Source organism: Terrapene carolina, unplaced genomic scaffold (assembly GCF_002925995.2).
Source record: "Terrapene carolina triunguis isolate 2854851 unplaced genomic scaffold, T_m_triunguis-2.0 Scaffold230, whole genome shotgun sequence".
NCBI lineage: Eukaryota > Metazoa > Chordata > Testudines > Emydidae > Terrapene > Terrapene triunguis.
Genome location: NW_020664581.1, coordinates 70,546 through 91,572, shown reverse-complemented (window position 1 = coordinate 91,572; position 21,027 = coordinate 70,546). Strand labels below are relative to the sequence as shown.

Genomic DNA, 21,027 nt, shown 5'->3' with positions numbered 1-21,027 from the left:
CCGGGAGACGCAGGGGAAGCGCGGGGCCAGGGTGAGTGAGAGTCCGGCCTGGCCCCAAGCAGGCAGGACTCAGTCGGGCGGTAGGAGAGTAGGGGGGCAGCCCGCGGGGCCAGGCGGCGGCTGTTCTCCCCCCCCGGGCAGCGGGACTCGGGAGCAGCCGCGGCTGCAGCTCCCACTGCCGCGGGGGGAGGAAGCAGCCGATGGCCAAGCTCGGCGGCTGCGGCTCTGACGCCCGGGCCCGAACCCGGGCCTGCTGCGGGGACCCAGCAGTGCACACGCTGCGCCCAGCCCCTGGCCAGTCACGTCTGGGCTGGCTGCCTAGCTGCTGCAATCCCACGGCGGCCCCGGAGTGGGGGCAGCAGGCCCCAGCCCCCCCGTCCCGCTCGGGTCCTGCAGGGGAACGAATGGGGCTGGGCTATCGATGCCTCCGCCCTGGGGCAGCCCCAGGATAGCACCAGCTGGGCAGCCAGCCCAGACGTGACTGGCCAGGGGCTGGGCGCAGCGTGCGCGCTGCTGGGTCCCCGCTGCAGGCCCGGGCTCGGGGGGTTCGGGCCCGGGCGCCAGAGCCGCAACCGCCGAGCTTGGCCATCGGCCGCTTCCTCCCCCCGCGGCAGTGGGAGCTGCAGCAGCGGCTGCTCCCGAGTCCCGCTGCCCAGGGGGGGAGAACAGCCGCCGCCTGGCCCCGCGGGCCGCCCCCCTCCTCTCCCTCCAGTACCGCCCGACTGAGTCCTGCCTACGCTCAGGGCCAGGCCGGACTCTCACTCACCCCGGCACCGTGCTCCCCCTGCGTCTCCGGGGCCCGCTCCAGCGCTTGCGGAGGGAGGAGGAAGGGCGAGCCTGGGGAAGAGGCGGGGATTCGGGGAAGGAGCCAATGGAAGGAGGGGGGGCACGAGCACTTCCGGGCTCTGGAGTATTTGCTTGTTTGTCCAGTGTCCCGACCTAACATTGGTTGGGACGCGGGACAAACAAGGAAATATCGAGACAGTCCCGATAAAATTGGGACGTCTGGTCACCCTACCCTACGTGGTTCTCAACCCAGACATTGTTTTACCAGGGCTGGCCTTACCATGAGGCGAACTGAGGCGGCTGCCTAAGGTGCCAGACTGTGTGTTGGGGGGGGGTGTCGCACCACTAGGACGCAGAGTGTAGAAAATTGTGTCTGCTGCTGGTGCATATATATTCTCTCTGCTCTAGATGCACAGAGATGGTGGAGTGCTGTGCTGGAGGAAGGAGGGCACAAGAGACATAACAGGCAGGCAGGAGAAAAGGGGAGAGGGAATAACAGAAAGCAGCAGGAGCTGCAGGGAGAGAGAGGAGGAGGAGCCTCTTATGTACCTCTCTAGCACCCCCAGGAGCCTGGACTGATTCACACCAGCTTCTCAGGGAGCTTCCTGTTTCCTGATGCTTCCCTGAACCCACTTGAGGAGAACAGGCAATCAACTGAAGTAGTAGGAGCCAGTTAGGCCCTTAAGACGCTGATATCTTCCCTCACTCAGGCCCTGCTACCAGCCTGCTTATTTGTCCCCTTCAATTGAGTATGGACAGCCACTATAGCTGGCACAGAACAACAGTCATGAGTGAAAGAAGAAAATGCTCCTCTGGGGCAGCATTCAGAAACAGATAGAAAGCAAAGGAAGCTTTTCTATCTAAGCAGGAAGGAGCTCTCCTGAGATACATAGACACAAATGTTCACGGTGAGCCTTCCGGCCCCAGGGAGGATGTGAGTGGTGAGGAGATGCCTGATCTTCCAGTTAGTCAGAGTGCAGGTGACCTGGCAGCTACTGCAGCATCCATATCTCCATCTCAAATGGATGTAACCATGCACATTCCTGAAGAAAAGTGTAGATCAGAGAAGAGTGTGGTGGAGGCGCAAGAAACAGCTGCTGCTGAGTTTAGTTCCTTAAGTCTAGATGATCCAGGACTGTGGACCCACTTGAGCAATAGCCTGAAGGACTTCCTTGTACTGCATGGGCCACAGCAAGTGAAAAACCTCATGCTCCCCAAAGACAATAATAGAAGTTTCCATCCAACACATAACTGGCATGAAATCCCCAATGGTGACAAAGTGGAGAGGCCATGGCTTATGTACTCAAAACCCCAGAATGCTGCATACTGTTTTTGTTGCGAACTCTTCCAGTCTAATGGTCCAGCCACATTGAGTTCTACAGGAACAAAGGACTGGAAAAATCTGGCTAGAAATCTGGCATGCCATGAGAAGGCAGCAAATCACCAGAGAGCAGTCCATAGGTGGAAAGAGCTTGAGATGAGACTAAGGTTAAAGGCCATCATAGATGATCAGCATCAAGAGAAGATTGCATCAGAGTCTCTTTACTGGCAAAATGTTCTGAAAAGGCTCATTGCCATTGTGAGAATGCTTGCTACCCAAAACCTAGTACTGCATGGAACTTCAGATCAGCTGTATGTGCCAAACAATGGAAACTTCCTTAAAACTGTGGAGCTGATGGCTGAGTTTGACGCTGTACTCCAGGAGCATCTAAGAAGAGTCACCATCCAAGAAATGTACACACACCACTACCTTGGAAAAACCATTCAAAATGAGATCACACAGTTACTGGCAACAAAAGTCAAACAGAAGATTGTGGCAGATCTGAAGTCAGCAAGATATTACTCTGTTATTCTGGACTGCACACCTGACATCAGCCATACGGAACAAATGACTTTAATGGTGCATTTTGTAACAACAACAGAACCTAGTGACAATGTCCCTGCAATGGTGACTGTCAGAGAGCATTTTCTAGAACTTATTGACATTGATGATACTACAGGAGTTGGTATGACAAACGTGCTTCTTAAAAAGCTGGAAGATACGGGAATTGCGATAGCTGACATGAGAGGTCAGAGCTACGATAATGGTGCCAACATGAGCGGAAAGAACAGAGGAGTGCAGACACGGATCCGAGAGTTAAACCCTCAAGCACTTTTTTGTCCCGTGCAGTTCTCATTCATTGAACTTGGTGGTCAGTGAGGCAGCATCAGCTTCTAGCGAGGCTGCTGAATTTTTTAAATGTAATTCAAAGCATCTATGTATTTTTCTCTGCATCAACTCATCGATGGCAAATTTTAAAGCAACATCTGGGAACATCCTCTCTGACACTGAAACCACTGAGTGCCACACGACGGGAAAGTCAAGTGGAGGCGATAAAGCCTATCAAACACCAAATTGGGAAGATAGATGATGCCATAGTTGCCATTATGGAGGATAATGCTATGACAGGAACTGTTTGTGGAAGACCAGTGGCAGAGGGAAATGGAATCACCAGAAACATACATAACTTCACATTTCTGTGTGGCTTACTGTTGTGGCATGACATACTGTTTGAAATAAATGTTGTAAGCAAGAGACTCCAAGGTGTTGACCTTGATATATCTGGAGCAATGGAACAACTGGACAAAGCAAAGTCATACCTACAGTCTTACCGGTCAGATGAGGGATTTCAAAACGTTCTGAAGAGTGCACAGAAGTTAGCAGAGGAACTTCACACTGAAGCTATTTTCCCACCCATTCAAGAATACAAGAGTCACCGAAGAAGACAACATTTTGATTACGAGGCACAGGATAATCCCATAAGAGACCCCAAATAACAATTCAAAGTTGAATTCTTTAACCAGGTGCTAGATTGTGCAATGCAGTCAGTTGAAGAACGTTTCGTGCAGCTCAAGGAACACAGCAGTATATTTGGGATGTTGTTAGATATTCCAAAACTCCTCATTATACCTGAAGAAGACCTACACCAGCAATGCAGGGCACTAGAGACAGTGTTGACACATGATGACATGCACGATATTGATGCAAGTGATTTAGGTGATGAACTGAAAGCCCTTTCAAGATACATTTCAGCAGGATCAACTCCAAAGGCTGTTCTAGAATATATGTGCACAAATAAGATGACCACCTTCTTTCCAAATGCTTTTGTTGCTCTGCGCATACTTCTCACACTTCCTGTAACAGCTACCAGTGGAGAATGCAGCTTCTCCAAGCTGAAGTTAATAAAAACACATCTACGCTCCACAATGACACAGGAGAGGCTGGTCGGCCTTGCAACCATCTCAATAGAGCATGAGCTGGCCCAGACTTCCTTCAGCAGGAAGCAGTTCATATCTTTGCAACCAAGAAGGCACGGAAAGCACCACTTTGATTATTCAAACAGATAAAAATGCCAGTGTTTACTATGCAGACAAGAAAAGTTAACTTTCAAACACCTGAACAGCAAATGTAAGTATTACTTAAAATTTTTGAACAAGGCATTTTAACTTGTTAGTTCTCCTTTAGTGGGGTAGGTAGCAGAGCAGTACCATGAGAGGAGTAGAACAGGAAGAAGGCAGAATTGAGACCTTTCAAAGTTTTGGCCCAAGCATGGCATGGGGGGAGTCATTTGAGCTCCCCGCCTCAGGTGCCAAAATGTTGTGGGCCGGCCCTGTGTTTTACTCTGAGATGAACTGGGTTTTGTAAGTTTTTTTCTGGAGAAATTACCAACTGGTGCTTAGAAAACAGCTTTGTCTTGTCAAGGAGGGGGGAGAGAAAGGTGAAAATGACAGCCTATGTATGGGTCAAAAGCATAGAGACATCTGGTGACTGCTCTGGATGCGAGAATCACAGGAAGAGCTGAAGGTTTCAATGTGGGCACAAGAGGGCCAGACAACTAACAGGCACAATACATTGTCATGCTGATTTAAATTAAGACCATGGTAAATTTTTCAAAGTGCCTAAGAGCTTGGCTACACAGTGCATTAGTATGCTCCAGCTGGGATGTAAATTCTAGTGCACCCGACTCTACCATGCAGTAACTGTCCATGTGGACCGTGCTGGCCCGCACTAAAAGTTCTTTAATGCACACTGACATAGTCCTGGAAATACTCACTACATCAATGGGCACTAAAGAACTTTTAGACACTAACGAACTTTTAGTGCAGGCCCTCAGGGTCATAAGTACATAAGAACGGCCATACGGGGTCAGACAATAGTCCATCTAGCCCAGTATCCTGTCTTCCAACAGTGGCTGGTGCCAGATGTTTCAGAGGGAATGAACAGAACAGGGCAATTTATCGAATGATCCATCCCCTGTTGTTCAGTCCCAGCTTCCAGCAGTCAGAGGTTTAGGGACACCTGGAGCATGGGGTTACATCCCTGACCATCTTGGCTAACAACCATTGATGGACCTATTTTCTATGAATTTATCTAGTTTTTTTTAACCCAGTTATACTTTTGGCCTTCACAGCATCCCCTGGCAACAAATTCCACAGGTTGACTATGCACTGTTTGAAGAAGTACTTCCTTTTGTTTGTTTTAAACCAACTGACTATTAATTTTATTGAGTGACCCCTGGTTCTTGTGTTATGTGAAGGGGTAAATAATGGACAGTGAGTGCACGACATACTGGTGTGCACTGGAATTTACACCCCAGTTGGTGCGCACTAATGCACGGTGTAAAAGACAAGCCCTAAGTGACTTTTTGGGGGCATGGATCAGTGTTCACACTGCACTCCCCATCAGTACCTGGCCTGAGCTGGGAAGCTAATGATCCAACCAGCGGACCAAATTCGGTGAAGAATCCCAGTCATGTGCTACATGAAGCATGTTGTGCATATGATAAGAAGTAGTACTCATTTTTGAAAATGGAATTTAGCTAGTTTTGCAAATGCTACCTCTTATATACCCTAACAAACCATTGACAGGAATCTCAGAAGCTGAGGAGAATGTGGGCAGATAATCTGGGCTCAAAGGGAAGGGTAGAGGTAGGTGTTCATAGGTATTGTACAGATAGAAGGGCAGAAATAGTGGTATTACTTCCACAGCAGAATCTCAAGAGAAGGGTACCCCACAAACTCCAGAGTGATGGGAAGCAGAAGGAACCAGCCACTGGAAGATGTAACAAACCCTTTCCCATACAGCCTGTTATTTCATCTCACCGTTTCTTCTAAAAATATACTCCTAGATTCCAAGAGTCATCTCCAACCCACCCATAGAAAGCCATGGGCCACCCATCTCATCAAAGCTGCACTACCACACTATCAGAATTGTGACTGTTTTCAGCCTACACTCTCAGATACTCATTTAGCTTAAAGCAAGATCCATCAGATTTCTCCAGATGGGTATGTGCTCTGCACTCCTCCAGTGACATCTGTGAAAGTCTCCTCTCTATTTGGGAGTCACTACCTTATTTATTCCTGTATATGATCATACATTATTTTATAGCACCCAGGAGTATGCTAGGTGCACACTGCCTTGAAACACAAAATTCATTCCAACAGACTTGGACATAGGCATTATAAATATCAACAGAATTAGAGAACTCTAATAAATCAAAAGCATTAACCTAAATACAATATACGCTAAATTCCAAACTCTGTATCCTGGCCTCCCATGTGATCTGATCATCCTCACATTCGCCCTATCCTTTCCTTGTCCAAGCCCCCATGTTCTCTCCTTCTGCCATCCTGATCTTTACTTAGATTATCTTCTCCAATCACTATTTGCTATCACAAAGATAAAACCTGTGATTTAATCATTCCAGCAGGTTGGCCCACTAGTTTGGGAATCTTTTTTACTCTTTGCTCACAGGCTGAAATTTAAATTGTTTCTCTTGCCCTCAGAATTAAATTCCAATTATAGTTTCTGGAAAGGATTTGAGAGCAGTTCTGTAATCCTCAGCAGGGAGCGCTGATTAATCCAGTAATCATGGGTGTGTTTGTTAGCTGAAAATAGGCAGAAGGAAGTGTAATTATACCATTTTCAGCCTTCAGCCCCTCCAAGGCTGCAGTGGGTAGGAGTAAAGTCCTCTTCTCATCCTCCTGCTCCACCACATTTTTCTTCGGAGGTATTTCATTCTGCTCAGAGACTGGCTGAAGAGAAGAAAGACAGAAAGTTACCAATAGTTTTCCCACAGGTATTAGCCCTCGTTCTTTCAGTTACACTTTCGACAAATCCATTAGTTACTTCTAAATTCCCCCGACTGACCCATACTAGTTTACTCCCTTTGCAGGCAGTTTCATAAAACATCTGCCCAGACTGGAGAAGTTTGCAAACAGACCCTGTATTAACCTTCTCAGCCAATTTGATCAAGAGAAGGTATTTCCATATTCTGCACTATCTTTTTGATTCTTAGGATATGAGAGAGTTTTAGGTTACAATTACCTTTAGAGATTGTACCTGCTCCTCTGATTGAGAGACCTGCATCACTAGTTCAGACTTTAACAATTTTAGCTCAGTCTGGCAATGGACGAACTCCTCAGATTTTTGCATGAGCTCATCTAAAAGAAAAAGTTAAACATAAGTATACACATCTCTGCTTGTGTGTCTGAGTCGATCTACTTTAGATGTATGCACACTGGAATATGGAACCTTTCACCTCTCAGTCACTGCTTCTACTCTGGCCCCAACCGGTAGCTGCAGGAAGTCCATATCACCTGACAGTTCTATGTGAAATAAATGAATCTAGTTCCAGTTCTTAGTGGATATGAGAGACCATCACAGAAAATACCACAATAGTTTGCCAACCAAAGGATCAGGGAATGCCCTCTCTATAGAGAAGCGCAGGACTGAACAGACAAGGAGATGGAACATTCCTCTTTAGAGGATTTAGACACATTGTCAAGGAAGATTGCAGAGTGGATACAAGTATAAGTCTGTACTATCTAGCTAGACGTTTCACCCACGCTCACTCATTGCCATGGACAGAAGGGAAAATTATGATCATCTTGTCTGATCTCCTGCATAGCAAAAACATTTTTTTCCAATCAAGCAATTCCTGCATCAAGCCCATAATCGCCAGTTGGGCTAAAGTAGATATCTTTAGAAATATATATTTAATCTTGATTTAAAATGATTTCAAGTGATGGGGAATCTAGCACATCCCTAGGTAAGTTGTACCAGCAGTTCATTACCCTCACTGTTAAAATACATACTTCATTTCTAGTCTGAATTTGTCTAGTTTCAATTTACAGCCATGGGATCTTGTTCTGCCCTTGTCTACTAGATGAAAAAGCCCTCTACTATCAGAAATCTTCTCCTAATGTAGGTACCATGCTCATGTCACCCCTTAACTTTTTCTTGGATAAACTAAATAGATTGAGCTTCTCTAGTCTCTCATTGTAAACCAGGTTTTTCTTGGGATGTCACCAATGTGAAATCTAGTCAATTTAAACAATGAGTTAAAAGTAGTTTCAAGTATTATCCATCTCCCTCAGTCCCACTGCCATTTTTGTTGTTTTAGCATTACATTTTCCCATATTTCCAAAAAGAGTAACTGACTGTTCCAGGAAAACAATAAAACTGACTACACAAAATAAAAACATTGGAAAAAAAGAGATTTTTTTCTCCCTCTAATCTCTGTTATAAATCACCTTAAATTGTCAGCTGCAACAATTGTCCATTAAATACTTTCAGAGAGAAGAGGGATTGATAAGTTAAGGATATCCTTTAAATCATTTTTATCAAATTAATATGCAAACATCACTAAAATTTGAAAATAACTACAGCTCTGAAAGGCTGAAACGAGACTAAGGATTCCCATTAGCCTGGGAGCCAGGAAAGGTTTATTCTTCCTCTTGTCATATAAGATATTACCCGACCTTTGCTAGAGAATTGCCATTAAAAAAAGCACACCAATCGGAACCACACAGAGAGGCTCCCGAGGTGCTGACTCGATCCAATTGCTACGCTTGCTGACCTTGCAGGTGTTGTATGGTAGCAGAGTTTTCAGTAGACTGCACCAGCAGCCCATCAATATCCCGCAGCAGCTGATCATTCTGAGCTATGAGGGCATCGTGGCTAGTTCGCAGCTCTTGCTCAGCCATCTGGAGGCAAGCAATATGCAGCTTTTGCTCTTCTACCTCCAGCTTGTGTTTCTGGTCCTGAGCTCTACATTCAGATTCCAGTTCAGCCCGAGTTCTTCCTGCCTGCTCCAGCTGCTCTGAGAGATACTGCACCTCCTCCTGTAAGCGATGGAAGAACAGCTTCTTCTCAGCCAATTCCAGCTCCATCTTCTCCACGAGGCTTCGAGACTCCTCTCTCTCTGCATCCAACATGTTCTTTAAGGAGCTCAGCTCTGCCTCCATCCTCTGACACTGGTCCAAGAGAGTCTGGAAAAGGAGATGGGGAGGGACTCAACCAGAAGGGAAAACAAATTGATTCCTGCTTCAGTCCCTAAGGCACTGGGCAAAAATGGGCCCATGCTAAGTACACAACTTAAACAAGAGGCAATTTCAACTAGCCAAGTGACAAGACATGAGAGGAAAAGAACAACACATGATGGGGATTTCTAAACCTCCACAGGAAGAAACACTGCTGAGACACATCAGAACTCTGAACTAGCGTGAAGAAAAAGAGAAATTGTAAGCTGGAATTAACATCCAACACATTCTCCTTCTAGGACACTCCAGCACAGAGAACATAATCTCTGTTTAAACAGAAAGGCTAGATAATTGCTTGCTTAGAATTGCTGTTCTCTGCAGATATAAGTGCAACCAATTCCCAGCCCTAGCAAAAAGTCAGGTGGAAACAACTCAAAAATCAAAGTTCTAAGGCATTCGGGGCAGCAGGAGTGATTCTTGCTTGCCCTGACTCCCAAGCACCAGACTAGCATGACTGGCACTGCAATGACCTTTGTATCACAAATTCCAGCTCCTTTGGCGTGAGAGGTAGGCATTGCATAGGTACAGGTTTGTCAGTGAGGAAACATTGGGAGACATAACCTACTCTCAGACAGTAGGGCCAATGTACTACTCAGAGAGCTCAGCCCCCACAGTTCTGTGAACAACTCTGCCCCAGCAGGAACAAGAACCTTCCACACACCTCCCTTAAATTTAGGATGACTTGGATGAATGGGAAGGAGGGGACTGAACTGGTGGAAGCAAACAAAATCACTTTCTCTCTCCACGAAGTTTCCCTTGCCTGAAATATCATTATCCTACCAGTGCTTCAGGAAAAAAACATGATAGAGGAGAACTGAATTTCTAATGTAAAAACTGTGCAAAACCAATCCTTTCCGGCCTCTTTAAAAGAAAAGCACAATGGCACAAAAAGCATTTTTTTCCTTTTTGCGTTACTTTAATTTTGTCCCCTAAATTACATAATAAAGACACACAGACTGCAAATCCTATATTAGTCAAACACCTTTCACACACTGCAAGAGCCACTAAAATAGGCAATAACCCTATCCACCTTCTTAAATCTTTAAGAAAGTAGAAAGAAACTGGCTCAGCTCTGAGTCAGGTAAGCACTTACATGCTTGAGTTTGAGGCAGTTCACTTATGAGCCAGTCTCTTTCTAGTCCCCCAAAACTTTAAGATGAATAAAGGTCAGATCCTACCTGCTACTGGAGTTCCTATAAGCTTCCCATGGCTGGCAGGAGAAGCTGGAAGTGGCCAAATCCTGCACAGTTCCTAAAAACTGTTTAAAAAAAAAAAAACCATGGAGGTGGTAATATTACATATTCCCCAAAAGCCCCAGCGCATTCATAACAAGAATTGGTGTTGCTCAAAATATTGGGACCTCCGAGTTCAAAGCCCAGTCAGCTGGTGACATTGGAGGAGACAATGTTAGAGAAAAGGATGCTTTTGCCTGGAACTAGACATTCTGAGGATTCTACAGCAAGCATAAAAATGAGTCAGGTGGCCCCATACCCGAAGGTAACAGGACTCAACAACTCAGTCACAGAGCTGTGCCAGCAATTCTGGTCAGAAAAGATTGCTAATTAAGGCACTAAGGGTCACCACACCCCCAATGCAGCGCCAAAACCAAAAATGCACTCTCTTCAGGAGCTGGCAGCTTTGAACTTTGAGCTCAAGGAATTCTCAGCTTCTCTCATGCTAAAGACATGGCCCCTGTAGTAGGGAGCTATGTCAGGTGCTAGGCTTTTGACGAGACAATTGCACCTGTTAACAGTAAAGGAACACAAGAGAATAGAGCACGGCTATAGTACATTGAAAGCATGAGGAGGTACCTTGTTCTGTTCTTCCGCACCATATAACTCCCGCTGCAGCAGTTCCACCACCTGAGTTCGTCCTAGCAGAGCCGCTTCCTGTTCCTCCAGCTTTCTCTGCAGTGTCCTCAGGTTCTATGTGAGACACACAAAGTGCTGCATCATCTACATCAGAAGCTGAGAGGACAGTAGCAGCCCAAAGCACAGGAGGGCTAATTACACAGGAGGATCCCATCCCAGCCATACCCCAACTCTATGTATCTTAGGTACTTATATAGCTCCCATTACTTTAGTATCTGAGCACTCATACTCGTCAGCGTATTTATCCTGCCAACACCCCTGTAAGGTAGGGAAATATTATTATTCCCATTTCTACTGACCCGGAACTGAGGCACAGAGACACTAGTGATTTACCCCATAGTCACACAGGAAGTCTGTGATAGAGCAGGGAACTGAACCCAGGTTTCCCAAGTCTCAGGATAGCATCCTAAATCACCGAACCACCTTCCTCTCAACTCCCACCGAGTTCCTTTGTTTGCCTGCACACATCCCTGAGTCGCAAATCCCACTCAACTCATGCAATTTCCCCTTCTCGTGTTCTACAAAAAGCAGGGGGCTGTCAAACTCATCAAACACACCTGCTGCATCTCAGCTTCCAGATCTGATCGGGCCACTACCTGGTGTAATTCAGCATGGTGTTGGTGAACCTGCTCTTCTAGGAGAGCATCCTTCTCACGAATCACATCCTGTAGGGAGCTCAGCTGTAAGCCATAGTACATAGCATGAGAAATGTCACTTGGCTAACTGAGAAACAAGGTAGAAATTCCAAAGACAGTACAAAGGATTGAGGCCCATTCTGGGGGTGTCAGGCACACAGACCATCAGGAGTTTTTCATCCTACTTTTTGTGGCGTGTGTTACGTCTGAGAATAGATTTGAACTAGAAGCCAAGATGTTCTGAGTAGTACAAGCCTCTGTGATAGCCATGCCAACTCAAAGAGATGATTTCACATATGCTTACATATTTACTGACAACATTTCAGACTCTGGAAGTGCAAAAAGTGCAGATTACATTTTACATATACCCAGAGTCTAGAAAGCTACAATTTCCATGCAATTACAGAAGCATACAGTTTCTGTTGTTGGACTTGTGTTGAATGTCACAATCCATCATTTTAGTCATCAAAATCAAAAGCTTGCAAGTCTAGCTAATATTGTAAAGATTGGTATTAAAAGGCACTATATAAAACAACCTAACAAAACATCACAGTGCTCACTCCCCTAGTTGGGACAACAGTCTTCTAACTTACTTTGCGATTTCTTACTCACCTTTCACTATGAAGTCACTGATTGTTACCAGCAGACAGTAAATATATCAATGGCTAGAAATCCATCTCCATACCTGGGCTGCTTGCTTGGCCTGAGTATCTGTCAGGCTCTCTCTAGTTGCAGCCAGCTGCTCCATCAGGTTCCTGACAGTCTCCTCCTGCTCCTGGAGTTTCTGTCTGAGTGCTTCAGCCTCCTCTCTCTGCTCTTCATTGGTCCTCTGATTATTCTGAAGCCGCAAGTGGAGAGGAGAAATCAGAAAAGTAGATATTAGTGAATTATATTAGACAGTCTCAACCAGAGTGCAGCATGCTGTACTGTTATTAGAATCATAGGGTTAGAAGGGATAGCAAGGGTCATCTAGTATAACCCCCTGCCGAGATTTAGGATTTGTTGTGTCTAAACCATCCAAGACAGATGGCTATACAGCCTCCTTTTGAAACCCTCCAGTGAAGGAGCTTCCACAAACTCCATAGGCAGTCTGTTCCATTGTCCTACTGCTCTTACAGTTAGAAAGTTTTTCCTGAGATTTAATCTAAATCTGCTATGCTCTAGTTTGAACCAACAGCCTCTTGTCATGCCCTCTGTGGCATCAGAGAACAACTTTTCTCCATCTTTTTATGGCAGCCTTTCAAGTATTTGAAGACTGCTATGTCCCCTCCTTAATCTCCTCTTTTCCAAACAAAATATACCCAGTTCCTTCAGCCTTTGCTCATATGGCTTGCACTCCATCCCTTTGATCATCTTTGTCACTCGCCTCTGGATCCTCTCCAGTTTCTCTACATCCTTTCTATACATTGGTGACCAAAAGTGGACACACTACTCCAGCTGAGGCCTACCCAGCGCCGAGCAGAGCAGTACTATCACCTCCCATGATTTGCATTCTATGCCTCGGTTAATGCAACCTAAAATTGCATTTTTTTTTCTTGTAACAGCATCGCACTGTTGACTCATGTTGAGGTTGTGATCTACCACAAGTCCCAGACCCTTCCCAGCAGTGCTACTGCCAATCCAGTTATCGCCCATTCTGTATTTGTGCATTTGATTTTTTCTTCCCTAAGTGTAATACCTTACACATTGGTCTTTGTTGAATTACATTTTGTTTTCTATAGCCCAGTTCTCCAATTTATCAAGATCATTCTGAATTTTAGCTCTATCATCCAAAGTATTGGCAACCCACCCTAGCTTTGTGTCACAGAATCATAGGAAGGCAAGGGACTTCAAGAGATCTTCTAGTCCAGTCCCCTGCACTCAAGGCAGGACTAAGTATTATCTAGTGCTTAACTACCCTAACAGTGAGGAGTATAAAAATATTGCTCAGGCATGCAGGAGTGAAATCAGGAAGGCCAAATCACACTTGGAGTTGCAGCTAGCAAGAGATGTTAAGAGTAACAAGAAGGGTTTCTTCAGGTATGTTAGCAACAAGAAGAAAGTCAAGGAAAATGTGGGACCCTTACTGAATGAGGGAGGCAACCTAGTGACAGAGGATGTGGAAAAAGCTAATGTACTCAATGATTTTTTTGCCTCTGTCTTCACAAACAAGGTCAGCTCCCAGACTGCTGCACTGGGCAGCACAATATGGGGAGAAGGTGACCAGCCCTCTGTGGAGAAAGAAGTGGTTCGGGACTATTTAGAAAAACTGGACGTGCACAAGTCCATGGGGCCGGATGCGCTGCATCCGAGGGTGCTAAAGGAGTTGGCGGATGAGATTACAGAGCCATTAGCCATTATTTTTGAAAACTCATGGCGATCGGGGGAGGTCCCGGATGACTGGAAAAAGGCTAATGTAGTGCCCATCTTTAAAAAAGGGAAGAAGGAGGATCCGGGGAACTACAGGCCAGTCAGCCTCACCTCAGTCCCTGGAAAAATCATGGAGCAGGTCCTCAAGGAATCAATTATGAAACACTTAGAGGAGAGGAAAGTGATCAGGAACAGTCAGGATGGATTCACCAAGGGGAAGTCGTGCCTGACTAACCTAATTGCCTTCTATGATGAGATAACTGGCTCTGTGAATGAGGGGAAAGCAGTGGATGTTATTCCTTGACTTTAGCAAAGCTTTTGATACGGTCTCCCACAGTATTCTTGCTGCCAAGTTAAAGAAGTATGGGCTGGATGAATGGACTGTAAGGTGGATAGAAAGCTGGCTAGATCGTCGGGCTCAACAGGTAGTGATCAATGGCTCCATGTCTAGTTGGCAGCCAGTTTCAAGCAGAGTGCCCCAAGGGTCGGTCCTGGGGCCGGTTTTGTTTAATATCTTTATTAATGATCTGGAGGATGGTGTGGACTGCACTCTCAGCAAGTTTGCCGATGACACTAAACTAGGAGGCGTGGTAGATACACTAGAGGGTAGGGATCGGATACAGAGGGACCTACACAAATTAGAGGATTGGGCCAAAAGAAACCTGATGAGGTTCAACAAGGACAAGTGCAGAGTCCTGCACTTAGGACGGAAGAATCCCATGCACAGCTACAGACTAGGGACCGAATGGCTAGGTAGCAGTTCTGCAGAAAAGGACCTAGGGGTCACAGTGGACGAGAAGCTGGATATGAGTCAACAGTGTGCTCTTGTTGCCAAGAAGGCTAACTGCATTTTGGGCTGTATAAGTAGGGGCATTGCCAGCAGATCGAGGGATGTGATCGTTCCCCTTTATTCAACATTGGTGAGGCCTCATCTGGAGTACTGTGTCCAGTTTTGGGCCCCACACTACAAGAAGGATGTGGAAAAATTGGAAAGAGCCCAGCGGAGGGCAACAAAAATGATTAGGGGTCTGGAGTGCATGACTTATGAGGAGAGGCTGAGGGAACTGGGATTGTTTAGTCTCCAGAAGAGAAGAATGAGGGGGGATTTGATAGCAGCCTACAACTACCTGAAGGGGGGTTCCAAAGAGGATGGAACTCGGCTGTTCTCAATGGTGGCAGATGACAGAACAAGGAGCAATGGTCTCAAGTTGCAGTGGGGGAGGTCCAGGTTGGATATTAGGAAACACTATTTCACTAGGATGGTGGTGAAGCACTGGAAAGCGTTACCTAGGGAGGTGGTGGAGTCTCCTTCCTTGGAGGTTTTTAAGGCCCGGCTTGACAAAGCCCTGGCTGGGATGACTTAGTTGGGAATTGGTCCTGCTTTGAGCAGGGGGTTGGACTAGATGACCTCCTGAGGTCCCTTCCAACCCTGATATTCTATGATTCTATGATTTTCCTAATGACCAAACTAAACTGCCCTAGTTGCAATTTAAGTCCATTGCTTCTTGTCCTATCCTCAAGGTTAAGGAGAACAATCTCTCCCCCTCCTCCTGGTAACAACTTTTCTGTACTTGAAAACTGTTATGTCCACCCTCAGTCTTCTCTTTTCCAGACTAAACAAACCCACTTTTTTCAATCTTTCCTCATAGGCATGTTTTCTAGATCTTTAATAATTTTTGTTGCTCTTCTCTGGACTTTTTCCAATTTGTCTACATCTTTCCTGAAATGTGGCACCCAGAATTGGACACAATACTCCAGTTGAGGCCTAATCAGTGCGGAGTAGAGCGGAAGAATTACTTCTCATGTCTTGCTTACAATACTCCTGCTAATACATCCCAGAATGATGTTTGCTTTTTTTTTTTTTTTGGCACTGTTGACTCATATTTAGCATGCGATCCAATATGATCCTCAGATCCCTTTCTGCAGTACTTCTTCCTAGGCAGTCATTTCCCATTTTGTATGTGTGCAACTGACTGTTCCTTCCTAAGTGGAGTACTTTGCATTTGTCCTTATTGAATTTCATCCTATTTACTTCAGACCATTTCTCCAGTTTGTCCAGATCATTTTGAGTTTTAATCCTCTCCTCCAAAGCACTTGCAACCCCTCCCCAGCTCTGTGCCATTATCTAAATCATTATGTTATTGAATAGATCCGGACCCGAAATGATCCCTGTGGGACCCCCTTGATATCCTCTTCCAGGTTATCTGTGGACCACTGATAACTACTCTCTGGGAATCAGGGTTTGAATTCTCAAGGATTATTTCCCAGAGACCGCCCATACAACTTGGATTCAGCCCCGCGGTGTACGGGGAGATTTTGGCAAACCAGTAAAGTGCCTGAAACCACTATAGCTTATTGCTAAAAGCAGCCTAGTCAGCAATCTCAGCTTGACCAAGGCAGGAGGGGAGGGCGTTTGGGGTGCCACAGAAAGAGCAGCTTGACCCCGCGTCCTACCTTATAAGAATTGTGTTGAAGTTGCTGATACGTGCATTTTAGAAAAGCAGGATGTGCCCCAGGAATGTCTATTGGGGCCTCAAGGCTGCAAACTCTGGAAAAACCCACACCTGGCTAATCAATAATCAGAAGGAACTTCTTGCTTGACCATTGAAACTGCTTACTTAACAAGTTTTCTTTAAGGGACATGTCATTCTATTACTAATGTATAGAAAAGGGGGAAAAGTTTGAGGTAGTTGGACTCCTTTGGACTCTCCCTCTAGATACATCTTGTGGTCCCCACCAGCAGACGGAAGATTTGGCCACCGGAAGCCTGCTGCTGTGTCACTCGAGAGCCACACTCAGCTTTGGTAATTATCAAGGATTGGGGGTGTTTTACTAACCTGTTGAGGATGTGTGTAAGTGCTTGAGACTAAGTAAAGTTTAGCTTTAAGTGAAAGCAGTCTTGTGTTGTCCTGTTTATGCCAGCCATCTATCGGTCGGACGGCTGTGTCTCCTGATTTATTTCCTGACACCACCTCGCACAGAGTAAAAGTTACCAAGAGCTTTGGGTTGAAAGAACCCCGGGTAACAGCGGGAGGTGCCAGGACTCCTGTGGGTTTAAAAATATTTACCGGAACTCTCCTCCGGTGGGTTCCAGCTGAATTTAATCCCTGCTAGGAACAGTTTTCCAACCAGTTATGGACCCACCATATAGTAGCTCCATCTAGGTTGTATTTCCCTAGTTTGTGTATGAGAAGGTCATGTGTGATAGTATCAAAAGCCTTACCAAAGTCAAAATATACCACATCTGCCGCTTCCACAAGGCTTGCTACCCTGTGTCAAAGAAAGCTACTAGGTTGCTTTGATATAATTTGTTCTTGACAAATCCATGCTGTTACCCAGAAGATAATAAGTGTCTGCAAATTGATTGCTTAATTATTTGCTCCATTATCTTTCTTGGTACTGAAGTTAAGCTGACTGGTCTGTAATTCCCCGGGTTGTTCTTATTCCCCTCTTTATAGATTAGGGGTATATTTGCCCTTTTCCAGGCCTCTGGAATATCACCCATCTTCCACAGAACTAAAAATTAATGGTAGCTTAGGTACCAATGATCAGGACTTGATCACATTTATAATGTGTAAATAAAATAAAGTCCAGACCAGTGTAGCAGGGTGGTCGCCCCACTCCGGCTCGGAAAGGGGTAAAAGCCAGCCCTTTTAGAGATGGCTGGGGCTGAAAGCAGCCAAAGGAGGCTGATTGGATAGGCAGCCGCAGGTGTGGCCACACCCAATTAGGGTCCAGCTGGCCCTGATAAAAGGGCTGGGAGCTAGGCAGGGGGAGTCTCACTCCAGTGGTGGAGTGGGAAGGACCTGGCTGCTGGCTAGAGAAGGGTATCTCAAACAGAATAGTGCTGGGGAAGGACAGGCAGAGCTGGGGAGCTCTGGCCAGGCGAGTCCCCAGGCTGAGGCTGGGCTAAAAGGGCCTGTGGTGGTACTGAGGCTGCAGTGGTGCAACCAGGCCAAGAAACGGCAGGAGGTCCAAGCCCCCTTGCCAATGATGAGCAGCCATTTCAGACTACAGTTTGCCCCTGAGAAAAGGGAATAGATGAAGACTGGCAGTCGGTCACTGAGGCAAGGTGGGCTTCAGCGAATTGGGGTTCCCCAGGGAGAGGAGAATCCCTTAGTGTGGGGGCACTACTGCGGTGCAGTACCCCAGAGAAGGGGCACCGCGGGCCGGGAGGGACATGGGGCCTGAACTAAAGGGTGGTACCTGAAGAAAGGAAGAAGCAAGCAGCAGCAAGGGAGACACTGGCCAGCAGGAGGCGCTCCGATCCTGGAAGAGCTAATTCTCAGACCAACCAGCAGGAGGAGCCGCGCCAGTGAGTGCTCTGCCATGCTACATATGGTGGAGAATGCAGGTATAATCGGTCACCCCGGATACAAGGGGAAGGAGAAGGACTGGGAATAATTGCCTGGAGGGAACTAGAGAGATAGGGACGATGGATCCTGGTTACATGGGTGTTCTTTGCTGAGGGTTCCTGCGCCGTTCCAGGCTGGGCTCTAGGGTCAGGTCCCCGGAGGAAAGGGGCAGTCTGACAGCACGAGAAGCTTGAGAGACTTGTGCATGAGGTTGGGGAGGCTCACCAGAGGCATTATGAGGTGCAGTGGGCCCTGCAGGAACAGTTGGGGTGGCTGGCAGAGGAACAATGGGCCCTGGTAAAACTCCTCAGAAGGGGTTTTGGAGGAGCCGTGGAGAAGGGCGTGAGAAGCCGAGTGCCAGGGCCAGGAGGCTTGTGGCGGAGCGCAAGGCTTGCTACACCTGCAGGCAGTGTAAATATTTAAAAAGGGATTTTCCCTACTGGGATGAGGGCAGGGCATCTCACCCAGAGCAGGGAAAGGGGCAAGTCCTTAAGACAGCCCGCCTGGTGAGGAGAACCAGGGGGCAACGGACATGTTGGGCCTGTGGACGAAAAGGACATCTGCAGGGGGAATGCCCAGGCAGGTGAGCCCTAGCAAGAAGGGGGGACATGGGACAGACTCCGAGCGGCTCAAGGCAGCAAAGGGGCGGAGAGTCTGCTTTGGCTGTCGTGACCAGGGCCATATAAAGAGAGACTGCCCTCTCATGGGAGGGTGGCTGAGGAAGAAGGGGCTGGAGGACCAAGAAGGGTCAAAGACAAGCAGGAGGGATGCTGCGGTGATGGCGGTAGACCTGCCTAGGAGCCATCCCAGAGAGACGGATGAAAAGGAGACTGGGACAGAGTGGGCCCAGCAAGAGGCCGGGACTCAGACTGCCACGGAGCAGGCCACAACATGGACCCAGACCCTCAAGGAAGAGGTGTCGGGGGACTCTGGCCTGCGTGCGTGACTGGAGGCTGAAGAGCAGGCCTGCCATGAAGCGGAGGCGAATGCCAAGGACATGGCCAGGGAATGGGAGGCAGCGGTAGCTGAACAAGAACGTCTGCGTAAGCAGCTGGCCGAAGCCGAGAAGAGGTGAGCACGCCCGGAGGGGCATCCCTCTGGACTGGCGTTAATGTGACTTTATGTTTATTAACAGGCCCAGATCGTGGCAGGTGGAACTCACCAGATTGAGGCTCCTTTGCACCTGCTCACGAGAGCTGCCGTTGATGAGCCAGTCGTCGAGATATGGGAAAATCTGGATCCCTCGACATCTCAGGTAAGTGGCCACTGGTGTCATGCATTTTGTGAACACCTTGGAGCCAAAGACAGGCTAAAGGGCAGCGCCATGAACTGGGAATGGCGTCCGCCCACCATGAAGCGGAGGAAACACCTGTGACCTGGGAATATGGCAATGTGGCAATAAGCATCCCGTAAGTTGAGAGCGGCGTACCAGTCTCCAAGATCCAGGGAGGGGATGATGGAGGCCAGTGAAACCATGTGAAAAAAACGGTTACTCACCTTCTTGTAACTGTTGTTCTTCGAGATGTGTTGTTCATGTCCATTCCAAGCAGGTGTGTGCGCGCCGCGTGCCTGCCAGCCGGAAGATTTTCCCTTAACAGCGTCCGTAGGGTCGGCCCGGGCGCCCCCTGGAGTGGCGCCCTATATAGGGTCCCGCCAACCCTCCACCCCCTCAGTTCCTTCTTGCTGGCACTCCGACAGTGGGGCAGAAGGGTGAGTATTGGAATGGACATGAACACCACATCTCGAAGAACAACAGTTACAAGAAAGTGAGTAACCGTTTTTTCTTCTTCGAGTGATTGTTCATGTCCATTCCAAGCAGGTGACTCACAAGCCTGAATTTAGGCGGTGGGGTCGGAGTTTACTGCAGATTGGAGCACTGCACGGCCGAAGGCTGCATCATCTCTAGCCTGATGCGTGATGGCATAATGCAACGTGAAAGTATGGATTGAAGACCATGTGGCAGCTGTACATATTTCCTGTGTTGGGACTTGAGCCAGGATAGAATATCGCCTCTCTACCGTACGGAGCACCCAACTGTCCGATGTGATTCAGGACCAGGCACGGTAGAAGGGGGACAGACGGGACGAAAAGGTAAGGTTGGTAGGATCCAAGGTCCTGACTGGTAGGTCGTCCTCGACCGCACCATCAAATTTGGGGTCTAGGCCCCGACGGAGGCCGCAGTTGTCCGGAGGACGGGTGTTGCCTCCTCCTGCTACTTCTACTTCGCCTGCCCGGGGCCTCCAGGCGGTTTTGGGGCTGGTACGGCCGCTGAGCTGGCTGCAGCCTGAATTGCCTGCGCTGGGTGGCTGGAGTCTGCAGGCTGAGCGAGCGCAACGTGGCCCTTGAATCCTTTAGGCTATGGAGCCTTTTGTCCATTTTCTCGGAAAACAGCGTGGGCCCTTCAAAGGGAAGGTCTTGTATGGTCTGCTGGACCGCATGAGGAAGGCCGGAGACCTGAAGCCAGGACCCCCGCCGCATCACCAGTCCAGTGGCCAGTGTGCAGGAGGCTGCATCCGCCACGTCCAGGGCCGCTTGGAGGGATGCAAGCAAAATCAGCTTCCCCTCCTCCACCAGAGCGGAGAATTCTGATTCCTGGGGAAGGAGTTCAGCGAACTTGGACAAAGCTGAGCACGTGTTATGGCCATACCGGCTAACTATAGCCTGCTG

At 47.5% G+C, this 21,027-nt stretch overlaps 1 protein-coding gene across 2 annotated transcripts in view; it reads right to left on the bottom strand.

Moving 5' to 3' along the window:
• GOLGB1 (golgin B1) overlaps positions 1-21,027 on the bottom strand; it is a 117,374-nt gene that overhangs the window by 68,769 nt on the left and 27,578 nt on the right. The window contains exons 5-10 of one of the 2 annotated variants that reach the window (XM_026656379.1): positions 12,342-12,500; positions 11,579-11,701; positions 10,962-11,075; positions 8,688-9,099; positions 7,154-7,269; positions 6,747-6,861 (exon numbers count right to left, since the gene is read on the bottom strand). In XM_026656379.1, coding sequence (XP_026512164.1) covers positions 6,747-6,861; positions 7,154-7,269; positions 8,688-9,099; positions 10,962-11,075; positions 11,579-11,701; positions 12,342-12,500 — 1,039 coding nt within the window. The remainder of the gene's footprint in view (positions 1-6,746; positions 6,862-7,153; positions 7,270-8,687; positions 9,100-10,961; positions 11,076-11,578; positions 11,702-12,341; positions 12,501-21,027) is intronic. The other variant, XM_026656380.1, reaches the window with a different exon arrangement.